This window comes from Buteo buteo, chromosome 4 (genome assembly GCF_964188355.1).
Source record: "Buteo buteo chromosome 4, bButBut1.hap1.1, whole genome shotgun sequence".
NCBI lineage: Eukaryota > Metazoa > Chordata > Aves > Accipitriformes > Accipitridae > Buteo > Buteo buteo.
In genome coordinates this window covers 55351232-55376988 of record NC_134174.1, presented here as the reverse complement: position 1 = coordinate 55376988, position 25757 = coordinate 55351232, and the positions used below count along the sequence as shown (strand labels likewise).

The 25757-nt window shown below is 43.6% G+C and overlaps 1 protein-coding gene across 4 annotated transcripts in view; it reads right to left on the bottom strand.

Annotated features, from left to right (window-relative positions):
* WBP1L (WW domain binding protein 1 like) overlaps positions 1-25757 on the bottom strand; it is a 60393-nt gene that overhangs the window by 7233 nt on the left and 27403 nt on the right. The window contains exons 1-3 of one of the 4 annotated variants that reach the window (XM_075026284.1): positions 17745-18033; positions 15674-15861; positions 7635-7737 (exon numbers count right to left, since the gene is read on the bottom strand). In XM_075026284.1, coding sequence (XP_074882385.1) covers positions 7635-7737; positions 15674-15739 — 169 coding nt within the window. In that variant the 5' untranslated portion in view covers positions 15740-15861; positions 17745-18033. Of the gene's footprint in view, positions 1-7634; positions 7738-14803; positions 15091-15673; positions 15862-17744; positions 18034-25757 lie in introns of those variants that run through there. The other 3 variants (XM_075026285.1, XM_075026283.1, XM_075026282.1) reach the window with 3 other exon arrangements.

Here is a 25757-nt window from a genome sequence, read left to right as displayed (position 1 = left end):
CGTACAAGGCCAAGTGCAATTGTAAATATTATGTCCAAAAGTATGGAGCGAACAGTGAAGATGTCCAGGGCTGAGCTGTGCATTTGTACACCTGGTGATGCTTGGCTTCAAACCAGCAGCAGGGAGGTTAGCCGAGCAGACCACTGGCCCATGCACCCAGCGGCTCGTTCAGCAGGAAGGGAAGCAGGGGAATTTCAAATTCACCCAAAGACAACACTACATGAGCAGGAAACGTGGAGTGAGCACAGTAGCAGTACATGCTAACACCTCATTCATGACAAAAGCAGGTACTGGCTCTGCCTCATGCTGAAAATGGGTGAGATGTGCGAAGGCAACAGAAGTTTGGCATTAAAAGGCCTCTAAAAGCTAAGTAAAACTAGACTTCTAGTTGCCTTCACTGTCCCCAGAAGCCTTCCCCATGCTCTTCAACACGTGCCTCCTTCCCAAATGGACATGAGCTGGTTTTCAGCTGCATTGTGCTCAGCTATCGCTGCAGTCACTGGAAAAGGAGAAAAGGTTGGGATTCATTGGGCATCCTGAGCCAAGTTTGCCATTAAATGTCTGAATTGAGAGAGAGCGTTTCCCACTGCCAACCTGGCAGTGACTGCTGGGAACAAGAGCTTGCAGCAACTTGAGGGCAACACGACAGGCAGAGAGCAAATAGGGTCTTTGGAAAAACAACTGCTGATGGACAGTATCGACAGAAGTGATGCACCAGTCTGGAGCTAAACAAGCACCAGGGGGCCATCAGACTTGAAGGCAATTTCAGGCTTGCTCTTGGTTTATGGAAGAGTCAGAAGTTGAAACACTCTCCAGTCCAAAAAAAGGCTCAGTCCTGAGAAACACTGCTATATTTTCTGTCAAATTCACTGGTGATGCCAACGGGTGGATAATGACGCAACCAATCGGTGAATCAGACACAGCCAAGGAGCTCACTTTTGCCAAGCGATTTCCCTGCCAGAGCATCAAAACCTTTCATAAAAATAGAGAAGTACCATCAACCTCTTAACCAGCATCAGACAGGCTCAGAGCTGTAAGCTCTACATGAATGCTAAGCTCGGAGTCAGAACAGGAGCTGCAGAAAAACCTGGGGACAGAATTAGCTCCCATGAAAGCCATCTCTTGCAAGCAGAGGAAATACCCAAGAAAGAGAAGGCTGCTATGTTTACAGCACCCTTGGGAAAGGGAGCCCCATCACATGGTCATGCACCAGAGGTGTTTTCTACCAGCTATGAAAGAACATGCCAGGCTTAAAGCTTGAAGAAAAATCTTTCTGGGACATTGACCATAGTTTTGCTTAAACTTAAGAATAAAATAATTTAAGAATAAAAAAAGCTGGGAGCAATGTTCAGTCTGATGCTGTACTGTATTTGCTGCCTGGGATGTTGCCATCAGCATTCCCATTGAGGGAAGCTCCTTTTACCCTGTGCAAAATGGAAAATGTTTTCTGGAGCGTTCCAAGGGTAGGAACAGAGAAATCTGCCCTCAAGTTCATGGTAAACTTGGGCAAATGCCATTGCTCTGTTGGCAGGAAGTCTCCTAAAAGCAAGCCAAAACATACTGCAAAGTGTTTTTGTGTCTGCCTGACAAGCATCTGGGTAATAGCTTTGGCTCCATGAGAGCTGGTTCTGAGCAGAAGTGGGACAGCTTCATTGACTAAAAAGCAATGTCCCAAATGGGGGCCTCACAGTCAGCCATGGCTGGAAAAAAATTGTCTTTCACAGGGCCAATGCTATCATCAAAAATAGGAGAGAGATTTAATTGTTACCACAACGTGGATGCAACTTGGGTTTAATAGTGTCCTTGGCACAGAGACCGCATCGTCTCCTGCCACTTCAGACATGAGCCTGTACGAGTCAATGCTGCTGCTCAAGAATGCCAAATGAAGGATCCAGGCCATAGGCCTATGAACATTTTAAGAAGGAAAAAAAGAAGCTGCTGAATGACGTGGTCCTCTCCTGCCCATCTCTTCCATATCTCCTGCTGCCTCCTCCACTTCTTCTTGTGCCAGCACAAAATTGTGCACAACTGTGGTTTGAACTGGTTTGAAGGAACCAAAGCAGGTTGAAACTTATCTGCCAAACACAACAGTAGCAAGAGAAAGACTGTGACTTTCAGTGACAGTTTTATGTCAGTTTAAAATCAATGGAACTGCAGTCCCAGCCTGACCACATTGCAGGAAAAAGTTACTGAATATTTGTAGAGTACAATGGCAAAAGAAAAAAGCTGAAGACAACTGCTCCAACTCCTGCTCACTTGCTCCCAGACTGGTCTACCTCCTTTTGTCTGAGTTACATTAACTGCAGCTGGTTTCTAGTTTTCAGAATAGTGTCCAGTACACATGGTACACCCACTGCCATGAGGTAAGACGGAAAAAGACAGATTTCAGAAAAATACTTTGCTTATCTTGCAATGAGAGTCAACTTGAGGCAGTAAATCTGCAGACACTGTTTTTATGCCTCTCTCCTGGGGAGGGAGCCTTTGAAGAGCAATTGCTCCTGTGCTCCAGAAGACATGTTTGTTAAGTCCAGTCAATTCCAGCTGACTTGCCCCTCCCAAGACATCTATGTTGGTAAAACGCATGTTGAACAGTGGTCTAACAGAGATCAGAGGGGAACATCCAGCTGAGACCATGTCCAGAACATCTGGGAACAAGATCTGGAGAACAGTCTGCACCAACAGATCTGGATATCTGGTGAGGAGCTGGGTTGGAGGTACACAAGGCAGGGGATGAAACAGCACCAGCAAGCTCTCTTGCCTTTCCTTGCTGTTTAACACAAAGCAGGTGGAAGCAGGCCACACAGGGCAAAAGTCAGTATCTGCACAGTCAGACTATGCAAGACAGCTTGCCTTCTCTTTTCGATTTGTGAATTTTACCGAGCCACACCAGAACAAGTTTAAGATGATTTTGCTGTCTGGATTAGGCTACAAAAAGTACAAGGAAATCAGGAAATAACTCCTTTGGTGACCCTATTTATCATGTTTCTGCATGGTTGTGACATCCGTTTTGTTTGCCCTATAGTTTCAGCTAGGCTTTGTCATGGGAGAGTTATTGCTGAAGCACCATCTGAGGAGCAACAGCAGCCGAAGGTGAAGTTTGATACACCTAGGAAAGAGAGAGCAAGTACAATCATGCAGAAGGCTGGGTGAAAGGCAAGGAACAGGGCAATTCACTCTCTGAAAAAGGACATAGTTATACTGAAGAACAAGATAACACTGGGTGAGGAAGAAAACACGGGACTGATGTGGTGTTTGAGGGTTCTGCAGACTGCAGTAGTCTTGGAAATGAATTCCTATTATAAAGCTGACCTGGAACATGTGTGTGGTACAGCAGTTGCTTTAGTTTTAGCAACTAACCGGATCCTTGCCAAAATTTTCTGGCAGCATGCTTTTTGGGGAAAAGAGCTGTCTAGAGATTCCAAGGGGAAGCGTGCAGAGATGAGCAAAATGTTCAATATCAGCAAAAACATCAACTGTGCTGCCTGCAAACAGAACATTTTTTCCTGTACAACCCTTCCACTAGGGCCCAAATGGTCAAGATCTTCTCTTCTTTTTTTTTCTTTCAGAAACAGAGGGGCTCAGTATCACTGCTAAAGCAGCCAAAATGAAGCAAAATAGGCATGTCCAACATCTGATACTCACTCATCACAAATGCTGGTTTGTTGTAAAGTACCTAAACGACCCAAGACCAGCTAAGCCCTCTAACTTTGATATCCTACAACTGAGATCTTCTGCACGTAGTGACCAGATGCCCGTTTCCATGCTCCATGATTCCTGAAGGACAGTGTATTATTCTTCCAAACACACCATGCAAAATACTTTCTACAGCTTTGCTTGCTGTGTTCAGAGCCTCTGGAATCGTCTAATTTCATGCTGGTCCTCAATAGGCAAGGAGAGACATGAGGATGGATGTCAGAAGATCTGGATTTGGTTTTCAGTCCAAATTATACACTTAAACTTGGGAAAATCCAGAATGTCTGAGCCTTAATTCTCAACCTGCAAAATGCGGGAACTGCACTCCATGATTACCTTCTGTCCTGTATTTTGAAAAGTGTTTTTTTGGAACGTTTAAGCAATAAGACACCTGTCAGGCCTGGACAAAGGCGAACACTGGAAAACTCCAGCAAATCACAATCACATCATAACAGACTTGAATAAAAACTGTTAGTAAGAAAAATCTAGCGGCTGCTGCCATTCTCCCGAGACCACAATCTCCCCCTTGGGGAGCATGAGATCTCTGGGGAGCTCAAAGAAATTGTTAGGCTAAAATGTTGAGCAAGCTCTACCACCATCCAAATAAACACCTTTCCCTATGTGAGGAAATGCTACAGTAAAGCCCCTTCTTCCCTTTTACTTTTTATGATTCTATTCCAAGAAAATTAAAAGACATACTGCACTTTTTTCCCCCATGTTACTAGCTACCAAGCTTGAGCTAAGAACTAATTAGACCTTTATGTAACTATTAGACCTATATATAAAAATCTGGTTATAATTTTATTATTTGGCAACATGGCACTATTTTTTTTTTTTAATAAGAGATGGGGTGGGGAATCTGAACCGGGCTGTTATCTAATTTTAAACACAGGCTGTCCACCTGCTTGGCATATCATGTTCTCCATTCCTCCACTCCACCCCTTAACAAAATAATACCTTGATTTTGCATCCTATTCCACTACCCTCAAGGACTGGTTTATAATTACTGCAACTTTACTTGCTGTCTAAAAATGTTGAGATCAGCCATTTTCAAAGACAAACTTCCCTGAAATTCTTAAATGGGGAAAAAGATCCTTTTTACAGGAAAAAATCCAAGTGGCCACAAGACAGGATCACATTTCAGAAGGCATGTCCAGCAAAGACAGCCTAGTTTTCTTTTACATTTCAAATGCCACCTTCCTCTGCTTCTTCTCCCCACAAAGCTGTGGTGGTAAATAAATTCAGGATTTAATTCAACAGGACTAGCAAGAACGTCTGTTTTCAGGCACACAAAAGCACCAGTGGTCTGAGAAGGTCAAGAGGAGCAGAAAGTTCTCAAAAGCTACTTCAGTACATGCATACACTGGTTAAAATCAAAACACAGAACAATCATGAAGCCATACTTAAAAGGTGCTGCTAAGTTAACTGTTCATTAACCAAAAGTTATTATTAACTTTTAAAAAGCTAATCTATTCCCAAGCACGTAAAGCTGTTGCTCTCCACACCAATTCACTGCTCATATTAAGACTATTTACACATGCTATAACTGCTATTCACCTTGAAGGTCTTAAGACTACCTCACCACACATACCTACCAAAGATACTCAACAATTCCTGGAGCAGCAGATAAGTTCTGCAGTTGTGGTTGCAAGCTCTGGAACATGAGTTTTTATTTAACGGACATGCTCCCCTTATGCCTCCTCCCCCACCCATCCCAGAAACTTTTTTCTAACACTCATAATGGCAAAGCAAGCTTTGAAAACATTAACCAATTTTAAATCAATGTTGGATGTTTGCCTGAATTTGCAGAAAGCCTTGAAGAATAGGTCTCATATTTGCATTATTCGCCTCATCTCAGTGTGGTATACGATGCTCTACAATGCAGAAGGAATGTGAATCTCAATGCAGAAACCCATTCCTCCCAAGGAACCATACAGCAGTGCATGCCACTAATATGTTTATTCCATGATTTCAGCATGACCTGTGTGCTTGCCCTAGAAAGAAGCCTAAAATACTCTGCTTCCTTCTAACACAATCTGGTTTTATCTTCCAAGAACTTTTATGATGCAGCCAGGCACTGCCAAGTATAAAAGTCTGTGCCATTCTGAGAGCGCAAGGATAGTTAAAGTAAAACCATTCCATTAAAATGGCAGGGGGCTATTGTTCAGACTGTATTGTTTGTATGCAATTCAATTAAGCCTCTCTTTCAGGACGTCCATGGGAGAAACATGGCGAATGTGCAACAAGCTCTGGTGTGCAGCTGTACTCCATGCTGTTGCTCAATTTAGATCCTGCTTGCCACAGAGTCTGTAAGCCCTTGCATACATGCATCTTCCTCTACATTTCCACCCACACAAATCCAAAACTGGGTCTGACCTTCCCCACTCTGCTTTGCCCATGCATCCCCATAGAGTCTGAGCAAATTCCAGCCATCTGTCCTGCCTGTGCTACCAACTACTACGATCTGAACCATGCAGACCAAGGCAGCCATGTATCCATGCCTGTTTCTCAGCCTGTTAGGGTCCCTGGAGCTGCCCCCTGGTCCTGAATTATTTCTTGAACTGTTTGGAGACCTCTGAAAATAAAGCTGCTATAAAACGTCTGCAATACATTAAAATCCTGCCATTAGTATTGACACAGCCAGCCACTGCAGTCTGATGCACAGTGTGTCTTGAAGGAGTCTATTAAGAGTCCTGTTTAGTTTACAACCATGTCCTCCATGCTTCCCTTAATTTGAAAAGCAAAAGAATGTTTCTAGACTAAAGGATGAAGTGTCAGCTATTCCTGTCCTTGGATCCAGGTTAAGTGACAGTCTTCATATGTGTAACACATTTCCACACACACACTACTTTGAGAAAGTGAAACTGTGGGCACAGCAAAGGAATTAAGTAGATAGCACAGTTGCATAAAAGCTACAAGATACCATTGGGTGTGGTAAGAAACTGTCTGCAGTCTCTAACGTGGGGGTACAATGTTCAGAGTTCCACATTTCCAAATTCTGGGAGCACAGACAGATGCCTTCTCAGCCTGGGCTCCTAGCAATACAACAGCAGGTCAACATCAATGTTCAACCCTTTGTGCTTCTCCTCAAGAAAGGAAGACACTAACAGGCCAGCACAACTCTAAAAGTTTGCCTTTAAAATTCAGCATTTCTTACTTTCCTATCCTTTCAACTTCCCATTTTTCCATATAGCTTTACCAGAGTTTTGCTGACCTGCTTTGACCTGCCTGCTGCCATCTAAAGGAACTTAGCAGGTATAGTCACTCAACCACTCACTAGAAACATAGGTAGTTTTAAAGCCTTTATTTTGGGAAAGAGGAGGTAAGAGGGTCTGCAATGGGCAATGTACATTCCTCACAGCCCGCAGCATTCAGCCACTGTCAGACCAAAAGATTTGCCCAAGACCCTCTCCATGCAAGGAGCTGTGCTCCAAACACAATGCATCTTGAAGAGAATAAATGTCCTGGCCCCCCTCCTTGAAAGTACAGCCTTAAAAAGATAAATCAGATTTAAACTGTCATTCTTGCAAAGAACTAAAACAATAAGATGAAAGATACTGAATTAATTCTCTGTTTGAGTGTCAAACTCTAGCGTTGTGCGTATCAGCATTTATCCCTCAAGCGTGGTTTCCTCACTCACATACAATGTTATTTTGAGTACCCTCAGTACTGCCCAAATCAGTGAGAAGACCAAACAACAAATCTCCAGTCACGAACATGGCAAAACAACTCATTGTTCATCAAAAAGCAGGCAATGCCCATTGTAACAACCCTATTTCCCTTGCCTTATCAGGTCAGCTCTGGTTTGTGTTGCAGTGAAATGCAATGGCAATGCATAACAAGGGCTGAATACAAAACCCCGGGACACAAGCCAGACCTGTAGTATGGTATGAGAGCCATGCAGATTAGGAAGGGAAGCCATACAAAATGGAAGGACTTACACCAGAGTTCATAGTAGTAGTTGCAACACTGGGATTGTCCACAACAGTGGCCCGTTTCACATATGTAACTTTGATTGTTGACACCCATGCAGGTTTCCTTGTCCTAAAATTAAACAGACACACTTTTAAGATGCTTTGTCAGTATCTTCTGTAAATGTAATCTTTTTACTCAATGATCTGCAAGCATTTGAAAAGTCACAAGTTATGGTCTTGGGAAACTCTAAAATACAGAAAGAGGTTAAAATACAGCTAAGGATCACCAAAAAACATAAAGGACTGTTCCAAAGAAAACCCCGTATCTCCAAACTCATGAGTTACATTGCTTTAGCATCTAGTCAGCACTGCTTTCTCATCATCCCTTTCCTTTTCCATTAAAAGTTACCATGGTTTGGGAGCCAGGCATTCTCTTAAAGAAGAGATGTCATTTGTTCCACATTTTACACAATATAGCTGCATTATTGGGGCTGAATGCCAAGTGGAGGAAACGCATTCATAAACAGAACATTACAATTTGAGAAAAGACCGCTTGGATTCATTTAGATCTAAATGATAATTACACTATGTTCCTGTGAGATTCCAATCTAAAATGATTCCTTCATAATTAGCCATGTGCTTTATATAAGATCAGCATTCCTGTAAAACTTCCTGGAATAGCTAAGTAGTCCAGGAACAGAGCCAAATCAGCTGTCCTGTATCACCCAGCAGGTCCTCAGGACACTTCAGATGGAAGAGGACTACAGTGTGAGGTCTCAGTCCCCTACATGGTGCACTGCTTCACAAAAATCCATGTTTTCCTGCTAGTTTGAAAACATGGGTGGGAAAAAGTACAAAACAACACAGGAAACCAGAAGCATTTTACAGGTTGTGGTTTGTACATCCTCTAATAGGCTTTGGGGTAGCCTGGATGTTAGAAGACACTACACAGTTTCTTAAGAAACAAACAGATTGTAATAAAAAACATTGGTGTTGCAAACCAACCTGTAACAAAGTCTAAAATTTTCACTTTCTTTCATGTAAAATTTATTATAAAGCAAAGAAAACGTGGGGAGGTTTATACTGAAAGATGTGTTGAAAGAATTCATTTTATAAGTACTGCCCTTCAAACAAAGAAACAAACAAAAAACCCAAACAAAAAAGCCCAACAAAACCCAACCAGCTAAAAAGAGCAGCAAACCCAACCAGCAGGCTGCAGGAATGTACATTGGTGGATCCCAACACTTGCAGAACTGCACTCTTCCTCTATTTTATGTGAGTGCACCACAGCCACAGTTCTCACAAGCCTCCATGGAGTCACCATATGTGCAAAATACAAAGTCCATTTCAACTGATGGACCGCCTCACTGAACAAGTGATGTAAAGCAGCAGTTTCAATGCAGAAGAGTCCTGCACCAAGTTCTTAAGGAGACTCAGTCTATTTGGAGATCTGGGGGAACACCAGCACTCCCGCAATATGCAGTACCCTGGTTGTAGCCGCACCTCTCCAACACTGGGCCTGTGGGTCCCTCACTTGAGCACCTATATTACACCAGCAACACAACTTCTAAAAGCAAAACAACCTCCTGCCACCTAAGGTTCAACACAAAAGATTCCATGCTGCATTTTTCTCCTAAGAAGTCACACCAACTTTTGAAAGGGTTTTTTATCCTGTGAGAGCACAGTTCAGCAAACACAACTCAACACATGACATACTGCTTCCCCTCCTTCCACAGGTATCATGATTTCCACAAAAGGCTCTAAAAAGCACCAATGGGCCATCTCCTTAAAACTCATCCACAGAGGCGACAAGCTGGAGGGGTACCTGCCTCCTTTTTCCAGGAAGAGAACAACATGTTGCTGGACAGACCAGTCCAAGTGCTTTACTACAGGTAGCTAAAGCAACATTTTATATTGTTGCCTTGAGATGCTGCATGCCAATAGTAGACACAATATTCTCCTATAGGGTAAGGAGGTGTTTCCATCTCTAATTGCAGTGGCTGGTAGCAACTTTTAGGAGACACTGTTGAGCTAGCACAGCATGCCTGAAGCACAAAATGCTATTCATTCCAAAAATTGCAATTTCAATCAGCAAAAGAACTAGAAACAGGACACATCTATTCTTTTATCTGTTCTTATTAGTTTATTTACACTTTTCCTCATTTTTGTGGGCCTTGCAGAGTTAATATAACTGATGAACAGCATAGATTTTGGCTCTCTTATCTACAGAATTGAGAAATTAAGATCTCATTGCAAAATTGCAATCTTGTTGATAATGCACAAGCCAGAAAGTGACCGGCTGAGGTCTGCAGTTGTGACACATGAAGATCAATGTGACCTGTTGAACTGGCAAATGAATCACGTGGAGCTGGTGAAAGAACAGAGTCCCACAGTGCCATTTCAGGAATCCCTCTGCATCACAACACCGATCTGTCCTTGACCACCTGTGCTTACTCCCTCAAAATTTGTTCCATTCAGTGTTGTCTGTTTCAAAGAGTAGCAGTAAGGAACACATCCGTGTCTTTTTGCAGCAGCAACCTATAACAGCTTCAACATCACTATATTTTTCCCACTTAAGAACTTGCAGCAGTCCTGTTTTTAGATACTTTCATCACATTATCCTTTTATTTGAACTTCCTGACTCCCTCTTGCCAACCTTATTATATTGGAAATGATGTTTCAACAATGCCATATGCTTACATGCAGGGTCGCTTCTTGTTAGCCCAGCTGGCAAACAGGTCTACGCAGGGATGGGTGCACATGTTGAAGGGATGGGTGCACATGTTGAAAAGAAGATCCTCAGCAGCTAGGTTGGCATTCTGCAGGTTGCTCCTGCCTGCTTTTGGAGATCAAGTCTCAAGCAACATCCTCCTTTCCCATCTAAAGTAGAGTTCAAACCTTACTGTCCAGAGCTTCTTTACATACTGACCAAGAGAAGCCATCTTCTTTGCTAACGCGTAAGCACTTGTACCTTTGAATAATCTCGCAGTTGGCTTTCAGCTCCAGCAGTTCAGAAAGTCCAGGGTTTTAAAGTCCTTGCAGTGCCAGCCACTAGCCATGCTCCTCAAAGTCCAAGCAGCTCCTCTTGGAACATTTCCGCAGCCCTCTGCCAGGCCAGCCACCAATGGGTTTCTGGGAACGTGGAGCCATCAGACTTGGTGCCACATATCAGACCCAGAACTGTCACCCTTGTTTCCAAACACTTTCACAGAATCAAGGAATAATTTAGTTTGGAAGGGTTCCCAGCAGGTCACATGGCCCAACCCCTGCTCAGAGCACGGCTACCTCCAATGCTGGGTTACTCAATCTGGTACAGAGAAAGTGATAAAACGTAAAGGCAACAAATCTTCGGAAAAAGTCTACTAGGCAAAGATTCCAGTACAAGGAGAGCATTATTTTGAGACATGTTACAGGTGGCTCCTTTAGATCGAGTGTTTCAGTCTCCTTCCCTCTCCCCACTTAAGTCAAGACTGTGAAAAGCTGAGCCACTGTACAGTTTCTTGCACTGTTTTGCAAGCCAAGGAAGAGGTTATGCACTGCCATCGGTACAGGCCATGACAGAGACTGTGACATTTTTTGTTAGAAAACTTCTGCCTACTGCCAAGCACTTCATTCAGGCTTCAATTTCTAATTAAATCCCAGCCTGCACTTTTCATACCATCAGTGTTGTATTATTTATACTTCCTTCTCCCATTCATTCTTTGTGTCATATGCTGCCAAACTGTAACTACTTAAGACATATCAGCAATATAGTTATCTATAGGCTAAATGTCTTCTGGGAACAATACCACAAGTGCTTGTGCTATGAAAGCACACTATTTCTTCTTCCACACCAACAGGCATGGACAAGGCACAGGACTGAAAGAGTAGTTTTATAGGTAAGACAAGTATATATGGGGGAAAAAAAAAAAATCTCATAGAAGCAAAGTTGAAGCACTCAACATTTCATTGGCCTGCCTTTGTTTCTAGTTTCCATTGCAAGTAGCACTTCTAACGATAATTTTTTAATCACTCTTAGCAGCGTGGAGTTTTTATCGAACTATTACAGTGGAGCTTAGGGGTTTTTTAGGTAGTCTTATGAAAACAAGGGAAGGGGAAGGTTTCTTTCTGAAAGCACTTTCTTCCCCAATAGCCAGTGGTTACCACATTCCAACACAGGCTTCCCTGCTGAAGGACAGTCTTGCTTTCTCGTTGTCCAGACAAGCACATCCCTCCCTACCAGCCTTTGTTCAGCTAACTGTATACGCCTCCAGACAGGATTACTAAGCACCATCTACATGGGTCTGCTCTCAAAGAGTGTTCAACTCCATTAGAGCAGAACATTCCTGTTTTGCAACTAAGAAGCCTGAACATGCTATCCGTTATCTCCCACCTGCGAAGCCTATAAGATTTCCAGCTAATTCCAAGGTATTGGCTTTGTCCTGTAAAGCAGTACGTACTCTAGGCTGCATGTCCATCGCTGCCTCCTTGGCATCATCCTAAGAGCTGATGCAGATCTGAGAAACTGCAATCACTGGATCCCTGAGACACACTCCAAAGCCAGGAGGTTTCAGGAGAAGGCTCTGCAGTGCTGGAATCTGAGTTCTCTCCCCATCCAGTCCAACAGAGGCCATTTGTTAAACCTGGTGCAGGCTCTTTCTCATGAAACTGGTTGAGTTGGGAAGACCTCATCTTTGTGTGTTTGGAGAGTCTCTCTATTTGAGATGTGGCATTCTGGATTAGTTTTCACTTGTCATAAACTTTATAAAGCAATTTTGAATAAAAATAGTATTTTTTTTAAACTCATTTTCTTGTTGATATTTGGCATTTGTGATAAACCCACAGCCATGCTGGCAACTCGGCCAGTAGCACGTTTTCGCCGTCAAGTGCTTTTACAAATAATCCTTAAAATATCCAGCAGTGGTAGGTATAAGAGAACTCAAGGCAGTGCCATATGTTGTCACATCTGAAGCTATGGCAAACATTAACGTCAGTGCCAGGGAAAAAAGCCAATTATTTTCTCTACCTTCCAGTTTAGTATTGGACCTTTACTGGAGGTCTACGTGACAAATTAAAGGCCAAAATCTGGGGCATGGTCTAGACAGGAGGTATTCACGGAGGTCTGTAGGTTGGCTGAACTGCCCCTCACTGCAAGAAAGGATGCAATCAGACCTCCTTATCCTACTTTTGCAGTGATTTTCAGTATTAAATGGTTGGGTTTAACGCCCATAAATCTGTTAAGTTTTATTGCGTCTGGAGCCAGTGTAGGAAATGGAGGGAAATGAGAACTGACTGACAGTGGAGTACCATTATGATAAAAGGATGAAGGCACTTCACATTTTTCTACTCTCAAAAGTCAGCAGTTAACCTGGGAATATTGTTGCTGTGTTGAAAAGGAGAAAGATGAAGATGAGCAAATTCCAAACCGGTGTGGCTATTTTCCAAGCTGAAAATTAATATGTGCAACTGCAGCAACAAACACCACAGCCCACGCTCAAAAGTACATAGTTGGCAGCGAACCACCTACAAAAGATGACTCTTCAGCTGGCATTAACCAGGTAACCAAAACCAGCAGTGGCTGATATCACGGAGATCTAATAACCATTTTAACTTTTTGCTCTGTCTCCTCTTTCCACAGAAATCCAGCCTCTGTTACCCTAAATATGAGCACCTTGCATTTATATAGCCTCTATGTGTCATTCAACCTGCCAGAGTATCTATTCATCCTGACCTTCGTAATACACAGACACCCTGGAAAACACTTTGAAATGTGACTTGCATGTACTGACAGCAGGTTATATGCCATTCCTGTCTGCTAGGATAGCCAGTTTTTTAGACCTACTCTAATTTCCTGTTCTCTCCAAACTTTGGTATAGCATTTGTCAAGACACTTAGAAGCAAATTACTATTTGAACTGGAAGAGATGGGGATTAATAATGGAATGACAGGGGTGAGTAAGGAACTGAGTAACAGGCTTACAAACAGCAGGGCACAGTAAAAAGCCCAGCAGCAGGCTGAAGGGAGACTGCCAAACTGGCATCTGCTGGAAGGCAAGATGCTACTGGTTTTAACAGGACTCAGGCTCAACCTGTGACCCCCCAGACCTTCTGGTTTCACGGTTCTCACAGGGGACTTTGGTAATAAGCATCTATTTAATAATAATAATAATAAAAAAAAATAATCCTGACCCAGTTACTTCACTAATCTCATTACTCGCAGGCAGCAGTCCCTTGCTTTCAGTATCCAGCCGCACCCGTAACAACAAAGCAGGACGGATTTAAGTAAGTGACACAATCTTCAGAAAAACGTATCAAAAATATGTATTTTGAGTAACTCGCAAGCTGTATTTGAACCATATATATTCTTTAAGCACCCAGAGTAATAGAACAGAAGTGATTGTCAGTATCTTAAATACGTTAGAATTAACCAACAGGAAAAACTGTATTTGATACCCACTATTTATGAGTTATCACTTGGCTTTTACTCAAACTCACATATCAGACCATCACTAGTGTTGGTTAGCCAAGCCCATCAGCAATAGCTCATGAGAATGCAAACACAAAGCTCCCAAAGAAAATGAGCATCTCTGTCATAAGTGACTCAAGTGGTAGTTAAGTTAAAATTGCTGCTGAAAATACTAGGCTGGAATGCCAAATCTTGCCATCAGGTTTACTACAATTCCTGGTTTGCCAGCTGCCCCCCAGTTCCTAATCAAAATTCGTCTTAAATAAAAAAAATCACTAGATCCTTTCAGAGAAAGCCAGTAGGTGGGATTACAGCAAAGACAGGCAGAACCGCAAGGGAACCCTGGATCACCAAGGCAGCTCAGGACTGACGCCCACCTGGCTGAGCGTGCACCAAAGCCTCCAGTCATCTCCCATCTTCATAAATACTACACTTGTTAGTCCTTTGGAACATAAAAGCAGAAATCCACCATCTAAGCAAGTGCCATGCCTTTGGTGGGTTCAATTTAACAAAAGCACATAAGATTGGTAAAGATGAAACCCGGCTTTGATTGCTGGGAATTACCGGAACCTCAGTTGCCAGCCCCTGCCAGGACAACAGGGGATAAATTCCTGTAAGCCTGTCTTATGACAGGCAACTGAGGCCAGGAAATAAATCAGGTCTGGACATTTCTTCATAAGACACCCACCACAAATTTTGTTTTGCTGAATGTGGAAAAAAAATGTGTTAAGTGCAAACATCCAAATACTTACAGCATAATAAGTGGGGGAGGAATGATGCCTCTGAGCTGTCCCAGGCACAATAAAGATCTCCAAAATGGGAATTCTAATCCACAACATTTATTGCTTCGCTAATGCCAACGTCAGGAGAATTATATTTAAATCACCACGATTAATCAGCCACAGCAGACCCATCTTCACCCCCAGCGGATTCAGAACCTCCAAGGTTTTATTAACCTTTATCTGACGAACAAATTGGTTTGTTGCAGCCATTTATCTTGGAGAAATACTCCAACAATCTTTAAAGGAATACTGTCCTTTTACAGATCATGGACACTTTGATGTATTTCACTGAGAGCTGGTTTCATTTTTGTTTATCACAAGTTTCACTTTCAGACTCCAAGAACTGCACATTTGCATTTTAAGCACCACCTCAAAGTGTTTACTTCCTGCGCCTTGCTAGAAGGTTCCCAGCTGTAGTCCCAGCCCTTTCACATTAAAGATAGATGCTTCTAGGAAATTACAGCTTTGAGGAGGCTGTCTTGCATTTTGTTGTTTTTAACCACCGAACAGTTGACAACACCAAAAATTTCGAGCAGTTAAAATTAAAACTGAAAAGGTTAGGAATCCAACATTTTAACCCTTTTTTTTTTCCTTTTTACATTTATGCATAGAACTAGATGAACGTGTTCAAGCTTCCACCTGCAACCGTAAGAGGAAATGCTCACTTAAAACTGAAAGCTAAGCTCCTCTCTACAGTCATGTTTCCTGGGACAGGACCTTTAAACACCCACATTGCACTGATGTCAGATAGAGCTGACCTAGCTTTTTAGGCATTTAAACATCATCCCCACGGCAACAAGAAAAAAAACCTCAACCCCAAACCAAACACCCTATTTTTACCATGTGTTCGGCAGTCCATCTGCCATGCTGCAATGCCACTGGGTCCCAAAGAAGAAGTGAAGGCATATTCAGGGGAACCAGTTGTTCAGTGCAAGGGGTCCTGGGGAACCCAAAGTCTCACCCCGACTGTTTTGTCCTTGTCACGCAGGTCACAGGAGGGGACCCCACTCGGCATCTCTTTCCTGTGCCTGCGAGGAGCAGCCCAGGATCAGCAACCCTTGTGTTGACTGGGAACAACGACAGCAAAGGACATCCCAGACAACCAAGCGTTTACAGTCCCAGTGCAAACACAAGAGACAATAGAGTGACGAGATGTTCCTGAATTCCTCGCACACTTTTAATTAAATAACACTGTTCACTAACAACCCTTCCCCCCCCCCCTTTTAGAAGTGGAAAAAGAAATTTCTGAATACTATCTGCATGCAGCACACAATAACAAATATTTAGATTGGGTTTAAGTCTAAAAATTATTAAAACTCAAAAGTAATTAAAACTAAGAAAAGTTCAAGCAGCTCCACAAGCAGCTCTTTTCCACTATATCCTTCATCAGGGGATAAAAATAGTCAAGTGCTTTGCTCTTGTGTTCTTGAGGCAACACCTTTTGTCTGCTTCCTGTAAATGCCTCTGTATCAATGCCGAAAAGTTACAAGCAGAGAAAAAAGTACCATCCAGCCCACAGAGATAACCAGATGTTCACAGTTTGAGCAAATGAAGCTGAATTACACCTAACTTCTGATTTTACACCTTATGCAGCCCCTCAATTGTCCCAAACAAAAGTCTCGTCTCTAAAACAAAAAGATTAATTTAGAAATAGGAACTTTAGAGAAAAACACACCTGTGAGACTCAAGCAATCTCAACATTTAAACCAGCTATGTCTCACTGCAAGTGGAGAGTTACCTAAAGCCATTCAGCCTTTGTGCCCCAAATTTCCCTTGGTTCAGTTCCGAGGTTTTTAGGGGAAGTCTCTTTGCCCTGAGTGCTAGCAAGTGAACTGTTATTATAGCTATCGCACTCAATTACAGAAGGTCATTGTGCTAGAGGTAGTTTCTTATGTAAAACTGTTTTCAGTTCAGCTGGGGCGGGGAGGGGGCCTGCATTTCACCAAAAACTGAACTGATAAGGAAAAAGAGACAGCACTGTTTACTCAGCAGTGTGCTTAAGTCCTTTTGCCTTCACTTCTGAACAACTGAAAGTAGGTAGTTTAAAACACGCTACGGTCTAATCTTGGATATTTAATTCTAAATTAGAAACTGCAAGCAGCACTCTGATATCATGCAATATCTATTTATTGTGGATTACAGATCCCAGCAGTGCTGGGAAGAGTTTACAGTTAGATTCCCCTACAGACGTGCCTCCCAGACCAAAAAAAGGGTTTGCTCTCCCCAAGCCTAGGAACACATAGTTGGCATCTCCACCAGCGGGGAGCAGCTGGGCAGTTGCTACTGTTTCTCATTCCACTCGACATTACCAGCTATTAAATTATCACAAGTTTCTTGTTCAAGCTCGAACTCTCCCAGAACAATTAAAAAGTCACCAAGCTGGGGGTCACAGCCTGTTGCCATTTTCCATCTGGTGACCTTTGTCAGAGATTATATATATATACACATATATATATATATATATAAAATGTCTCTTTTTTTTTTTCTTAAACCAAAGTTTAGCACTCAAAATACTGCCGGCACAAGAAAATAGTTCAAAGTTTGCCATGTACTTAAGCAATGTAAACACAATTCCATATTAAGAAGTGTGGAAAGTACCCTAAACCCCAACCAAACAAAAACCGCACAGGAGCGTGACACAAAGAGCCACTCTGCTGCAAAGCCTACAACAACAAGAAGAGAGTTTCTTTCCCCAGCTTGCAGTTTTGCTCCTTCCTCGTTAATAAAAGGCGGCTCTCACGCTACTGCGCTCCCCGATCAAACGCCATGGGTGGGGAAGCGCTCTTTGTACGGTTCCGTTTGGGGAAAGTCAGAAATCATTTCCTGGGGGGGGGGAGCGGAATAAAAATAAAAGCCACCAGTCACATCCTCCACCTGAGCGAGCAGCTCCCACCGCACCGAAGCCGGTTACCTGTCTGAGACCCAGGAGGAAAGGCATTCTGCAGGCTCATCCTCCGCACCAGCGCATGGGAAACCAGGGATTTAAAGCCCCACAGCGACCATTTCCTCATCGGCTGTGGGCAGCCCGCTCCTCCGATCCTATTTAAACCAGGGCTTCCTCGGCTGGGAATGCAAAGTAAACAGGGTCCTGGGACACTGCACGCACTCACTGGCTCCCCCTCCTCCTCCTCCCACTCCCCGTGACATATCTCAGACACAGCCCAGCCGGGGTGTTTGCAAGAGGGAAATGACATCAGGTCGGGCAGTTCTGAAAAAAATAACCAAAAAAAAAAAAAAAAAAAAAAAGCCCTGAACCTTAAGACAGCTGCTGGGTAACACCAGGCGGCTTGCTGCAAACGGGAGCTGTGTGCGGTTGGGCAGCGCTGCCTGTGCGGACCCTGGCAGGCAGCCGTGGAGGAGCAGAAGCGCTCTCCTCCCTGCTAACTGGATGCCGCAAGTGGAGGGGAATCTATTAAAAACGTTGGCAAGAGCCGACAGCTCCTCAGTCGTGATTAAACCTCGCTAAGCAAAAATAGACATTTAATCTATTTTTGAGGAGAAAGCTAAGTTTGATGCTGCTTGCTGAACTGCACTGGAGCCCTAGGAGCAACCACCATGGCTTCTCCGAGTACCTCCAGACCCCGGCCAGGGACCTGGGTAAAGCCTCCACAGACCCAAAGCACTCCCATGCCTTCTTCTGCCTACCACCATGGCTCCATTTTTTCTGAGCACTGTTCAACCCTCAGCCTCCCCAGACAACAGCCGTCCCACTAAAGAAACAGCAACAACTCCCCTGATTTCAGCAGGATCAGGACTGGGCCTCTCCAGCGTCAGACAGGTGATGGGAAGACATTTTAATCCACCTCTCCCCAAGGAAAACGTGACTAGCCCTGACAGAAGTTTTCTCATTCTACTTGAGCTCATTTCAGATTTTCATGCCAAGGGGCAATTAAGCCTTATAAACAAATTTATCATCTGGTGCCCAGGATGGCATGTCTTGTTTGTCCTCTCCTAAGCAAGGAGTACAGCAAGTTCCACAGCCGTGTAGGAGATGACACTGCAGAAGGTAATCTAAATTTAACTCCCTTTTCTACCTCCACTTTGAAAGTTCAGCAACCTCTTTTTTTCCTGCTTCTCTTTAATCAGCAGCTGTCCTCGTCTGTCGGGGGGGACGGGGACTGGGACACCACCACCACTCCCACATGCCCCAGTAGCAGCTCCACGGCTATTTGACAGAGGGGCAACTCCTGTTGCTTTTGGCTTCTGGTTTTTGGAGCTTGACACATTAAAATATTTGACGAGGGAAAGAATATATTTTTTTTCCATAGAGAGTTGACCGAATCCCTTTTTTAGTAGCAGTTTTAACAATAATTTCAGGACTTCAGAAGAGAGAGAGAGAAACCACATATAATTCTTACAGATGCTACTTTGCAACAGCAGGAAAAAAAAAAGGGGAAAGGAAAAAAAAACCCAACACAGAACAGAACTCCCCCCGCCCCCGACAGCCAGATAGCTTGCAGCAGTGTCAGAAAAAGACACCCATTTTCCACATGCCAAAACCCCTCAGTGACCACTGTTGGTGCCTCCTCCCTGCCCAGCCCGGGGTTGTTTCCCAAATGAGAACCCCACTGTGGGTGTCCTCTACACAATTAGGCTGTGAGACTATACACAAGTATTACTTGTTTTTACACCAACTTAAAGGCACCATATAAACTTGCCATTTAAGGTAAGCACATCTCTGTTTTTCCTAAGAGAAAACAGGCACATAAGTAATTTCCTGGAGGATACAAAACATCAGCATTAACTAGCATCAGCCAGGCAACGGGATTTTCCAGCTTTTGTGCTTTTGGATCAAACTCTCAACCTTTGCTTTTCCAATTCTATGGACAAACAGCAGTGATATAAAAGGGCAGCTTTCTGTTTTAATAATCTGTTCTGTGGCCTCACACTGTCCTTTGAAATACTGATTTTGGCTGTTGCTATCCAGAGCCCTGGACTAGGCAGTTCCCAGGGCTGAGCCAATGCAGCAATTTCTAAATCCCTACTGTCAGAAAGAATCTAACTTTAACCACCCGCCTCTCCCCCAGCACATACTCAAAAGGCGAAGTGTCATTCCAGATCTAAGACAAGTTGTGAAGGACTATCAAAGGCAGTAACTTAGCAGAAAAGCAAAAGCATCCTGATTTACGTGTGAATTTAGCAATCCTGGAAAGACTGACACAAAAAAGGTGGTTTGCAAGAGGCATTACCACATTTGACTGCGGCAGCCACCCTCTCTTGCAGTCTCTGAGTGACAGCGGCCAGTAACAGGCTCCACAAACTCTGCTGTAGGTGACTATGGAAAAAGCCCTGAAGGGGGGAAAAAAAAAAAAAAAAAAAAAAAAAAAAAAGAAGCTGGACAAGTTAGCTCATACCCTTATAATACCTTAATCAATACACTTAGAGCCTTTTCAAAACACCTAGGTTCTCCTAATCATTGCAATTTCTTTGGATATTCCAACTGGTATTATTTTACGCCCTCCTCTTTTTTTAAGTTCTTGCCCCAATGCTTTGTCTTGCGGCGATGAGTTTCTTAGTGGTTGTGAACAAATAGTTCCTTTCATCAGGAGTGAATTCACCACCTTCTAATCTGACTTTCATATTATTAGCAGGTGGGAACAGAAGTCCCCATCCATCTTCTCACCCATTCATTACTCTGTACCTGTTAGCTATCTTCTTATAAAAGATATCAATCTTCCCTATCCTCTTAACGTAAAATCTTTTCCCAAAGCCTTCACCTGCTTATTGTCCATTTCCAAAACCTTTCTAATTTTCTACTGCTCTCCGCTTGGGGGAAACCAGAGCTGAAATAATAATTATTTTAATGAAAGTAAGAGCAGCTCTAAGGCAGGCTCAGCACAGGTTTCACCTCCTTTATACGAACCTGGAGTTTAACATCTGCAAAAGCCACCCATCTATGACACAAGAGTGTGTCTATCCAAGCTATCAACCAACAGAGCAAACACAAGTTTTTAAAGTTTGTCTGTAGATTAATCTCTTGAGGGCTCTGAAAAGTCAAGGCTAATGTCAGGACAGATTATGGGATCTACATTATTTTGAAAATTTGCCTGTTTAGGCAGCCACCAAGCATCCTTTTTTGGCATGTCAGTGTGGATCCCACTACAGGATAATGGCGAGCAAGTTTCTTTTGAAAAAGAGGGAATAAAGACCTCTAGGCTTTATCAGTCTGTAATACTGCTCTCCTGAACATGTCATCTGCCCCAAACATGGATGTCAAGTAAAGGATGCTGCTTAACATCTTCACAAGCCTAACACACTGTGCCTCGTGACCTCAGATATTAGCATGCAACTGAAGTAGATGACGGAGGTTGTTTGGGCCATTTTAAAGTTGCTTTCCCTGTCTGATGGGAGATACTTGCAAGCAGGTTTAGTAACCCAGCAAGATACAATATCCATTTGGATACCCCCTGAGGAAACAGCTTGACCTTTAGATGATCCAGTTACGACAACACTATTGGAAGAAAAATTGAAGTTGCGCAGCTCAAATCTGTCAGGCTTGAAGCACAAGGCTACTCTCAGTTGCTCCATTATTAGAGTCCTAGGCAGGGAGAGGTTTTGAACAGTAAATATGGGTGGTGTGTAATATCCCCTCAATTAAACCTTAATACCATGGTTCTGCACCTATATATATATATATACAGATTGACCATAAAGTTGGAACAATTTTATCTAATGACTCTTCCATTTGCCCCAGTGCACTCTGTTATTTTCATGTTGGTAACAGGAGCATCCCTGGAGCATCAGCTATCCATTTTCATTAGTCAGCCCACAGCCCTGGGTGCTAGAACTGAGACTATACAAGTCTGCCAGGCACTTGAAATAAAGCGTGAAAGAAGCAACCTGAATGAGGGTGACTTTATCTTTGCCCATCCTGGAGGTGGCTCTGGGAATAAAGAAAAAAGGGAAAGAAACATACAGAAAGGCATAAAACCAGATCTGTTTCTCTAGAAGACAACATCCAGGAACAACCAAGCTCTATCTGCCTTGACAGCAAATGTTCTGAAGGGGCTTGTTTGCTAGCAAAACCAGCATAAGACATTGGGAGATCACCAATGCTGGAACAGCAATGCAATGCTAGATCTGCCTGGAAACCATTTCTGGCTGGCCACCTGCCTGCAAAATCTGCCCAGTTGTCGATTCCTGAAGAGTGAAGGGCCACTTTCCTACCCTAATGGCGCAATTACAAGAACACAATGACTTTCCAATATGAGGACCAGGTGCCCCGGGTTCACATAACATATAGCATTGGCACTGCCTACAGAGAACATCATCAACAAATTCCAGAGGACAAACAGGAACAGGTCAGTCTGATAATTTCCCAGTACCTACAGGACCAGGAGTATCGACTCTATTGCTTAGGAGACATATGGTCCAAAACAAACCTTTCAGACCCCTTGTGTCTAATACTACTGTATTATTTAGGAGTGGGGTAAAGTGGGTCCCCCGATTTGCATGCAGTTCAACTACAAAACAAGGACACTGAAGTCACTTGCACTTACTGCTTTTCAGGCCAAACAGACTTAATCATTGTTAGAGAGAGCAAAGAATAACTGCAGGAAAAGACACCATACACGTTGGAACTGACTTGTGAGCCAGTGCTGCAGCCAGTCTGCTGGATCAATAAATTTTAATGTGCAATGAAGCACAAGGGCTTGTAGTGGTTAGAATGTGTCCTTGGGCAGGTCCCTCTTCCCTGCAGCCTGTCACCACTTCTGTCAGCCCAGTGGTTTAGAAGTGCAAGAAACTTTTGCAGCTTACTAAGTCAAGATAAGCAAATAGCGACAGTGCATTTCAACCTCAGTGCTGTCACCTATCTTTTTCTCAGAGTAACTGGTTAACCAGGGAGGAAAAGACTGTGCTCTTCAAAACATGCTCAGTGTTGCAGAGAGTCCCAACGGCAAGATCTCCTGCTTGATTCCAATCAAATCTTGATTCCAGTTGAATCCTGAACAGCAACTGTCAGCCAAGCAGGCAAGTGCAAACATGCGCCACATCCTCCACCTGAAAGCCACGCGTGAGCCCTGAACCAAAGTAGGGGGTATTGCAGAGGAAGCCACTACCCACTCTGTCACCTGGTATTTCAGCAGGAGCCTGTCCTCCTCTTCAGTTTTCATATGTGGGTGAAGAAATACCAACAGTAAAGCACTTTCCTTTGCGCTTTTGTAGAGCAAGCAATCCCTCCTCTGAAGCTGCTGTCTGTATTAAGCTATCATAAGAAGGGTACTCAAGAAAGGGCAGGGAGTGAACAAGGGGTGGATGTGTAGGGGATACCCAAGAGGAGTCCACTCCAACACCCATCTGACAGAAGAGACAAGAGAGGCCACATCCAGGCTGTTCCAGACACTCCTACGCACTCTGCTGTTTAGCTGATGGGAGAGTGGTGGCAATGAAAAGTCCAGACTCCTCCTCTGAGACCAAAATAGTTTTTGCTAAGTGTAGCTTGAAATTTTCATCCCTCAGTGACATTGTTTCTCACTGCTTTTTCCCCAAGGAGAAGAAAATGATAGCCACAGGTCCAGCACGCTTTTCTTCACAGCAAGAGTTGTAGCCAAGCCAATGTAATTGTAACACCAAAGACTATTTGCATCATCTATCTTGTATGACCACTGTTTCAATACCCAGGCCTGCCATTCAGGCCCAGAAGTCTTAAAAAGCTTTAAAGTCCTTCACCACTGAGGCAGAGGGGGACTAAGGAGTTGAAATTGCCCCACTGAAAAGTGACACTAAGTACTTCAGTGCAGATAGGGTCGATTCTGCCTCTTTAGCATTCCCACGTTTTGGGCACCAATGTCAGGCTTCAGTTTTCGTCTGGAGTGGGTAATGAAGTCATTGGAAAGCCTACTCAGCTTTCTCTGAGCCTGCTGGCAGGGGGAGAAGGAGGAGGGAGGGGGGCGTTCAGCTGTTAAACATTTGACGAGACCGTCTCCAGGAGGGCTAGTGTGTCTGGGGTGGTACAGGGACACTAGCCTGGCTCCTTGCTTTTTGGCACTACAGCTCTTGTTTTCCTTATGCCCGTGTACGCAAACAGGACCTTTGGTAACGGCTCAAGAGAAGATGATCTGCTCCAGACAGGGAAGAAGGCAGAGCCTGCAGACAGTAACAGGATCCCCCATACATGGAATCAAGACGCTAAGCGTCTGTTCTAGTTTCAGAGTCTTGCACCATGTGGGTACCAAAAATACAGCCTGTGTGTGTCCTTTGGTCACATCATCATAGGAGACAGCATTGTTCCAAAGCTGCTTACCAGCACAACCTTGATGGAGATCTTAGATGCCCTACTCTTAGAAGTGCTATTTGTTTTCTCTCCAAATGACAGCAACTCACTATTTTTAGTGTTCATCTCATGTCTGCTTGGCATTTCCCTTGGGCCTTACCCTTGTTTCACAGTGTTGGTGCCAGCTCCCACGAAGCGTTTTTTTGGTGCCAGAGGGGCTGATGCCAAGTCTGTCTGTCTTGATGCCAAAATGGCAGCTGGCTTTATTGTTGAGACAGGATTTGCCAAAGCTAACAGCACTAGTGCTAACAGTACTAGTGCTGGGGTGAGTAGCATTGATTTTAAGGTTTTCTTTTTCCTTACTCTTCTATTGCCTCTAGATTTCATGGGATAATGCTGCTCCAAATGACCTCCTGGGGTCCTAGAAGATGGATTTTTCATCAGGGTCTAAGGCAGCAGTCAGTCTTAACTCACAGGTCCTCAAAGAGAAGGATACTTACATACATGGAGCAATTATCTGGGATGCAGCACTGCCACTGTGGGGCCCAGCTACACAGGACCAAGCCCTGCTGCAGATCAGGCAGGGCTTGATCTCTTGATCTCTCTCAGCCTGCAAATGTGTTTAAAAAGAACATACCACGAAAACAGAGAACCTGCTGAAGATAAGGGCAGTTACATGGCATTTCATCACCAAGATATACCCAAGACAGAAGTCTGGAGCAGGAGAGGAGGGTCAGGGACCAGCCAAATTGCATCACATTACCATGACCAAGACAAGAAAACCCAGGAAAGATCATGGCCATTTGCACTCTCACAACTGCCACTCTGTGAAATGCTACCATTCAGATAAAATCCAGTCTCACACATGAGGCACAGGCATGTTGACCGTGGGAAACACCCACAGAGCTGTGAATAGATAGCACGTCATAGGTAATCACACATGTACAGATGCATGTAATCTGAAGTAATGGTATCCTGGCAAATTAGGAGTATTTTCATGTTAATCTCTGCTACTTTTCTTATAAACCTAAAAACCACACCTTGTTCAGAAACAGTGGTGTCAAATGGGCATCCAATCGCCCAAAGATGCTCAGCTCTTTCTTCAGGAACGGTGCAGTTAGTTAACCTGTCAAGAGGTAGACAATTGGTTAAAATGGCTTTCTCATCATGTAAGACTTCGCTGAGGGATCTGTTATGCATACAGCCTGGTCAGATCTTTCTGAAGTTTGTTGATCTTTTCTGAACTTAAGTTTACATCTTGAACAAATTTAGAAAAAGCCCCCAAAATCCCAGCAGTCTTGTTTTCCTCAGCTCATTTTTACAAGAAAGAGGTTCTTTTACTGAGTTCTGAGAATTAAGTTTTTGTTTCCAGCAGAACACCACTTCTATATGGCCTGTACCCTTCTTGAGAGAAACAGATTTTCTGGGAAATCCTTTAGGAAAAAAAAGAGACATCAGCAGCTGCCTCTTTCTGAGCACCCTTCTGGATATTATGGTTTGATGTTACACAGCAGAGCAATATCGCATAGGTTATGCTGAGACAAAGAAACGTCCTCAAACTGCCCTATATACGTACAGCCTCAAGCACTTTCCTACTATTATCCCCTGGACTTTACACTCCAGGCCTTGCCATGGCACCTACATCCCCATAGGTGGGTTCTGGGTTGCACAGATGACTGGGTTTGTGGTACACAAGCCACAAACAACTGG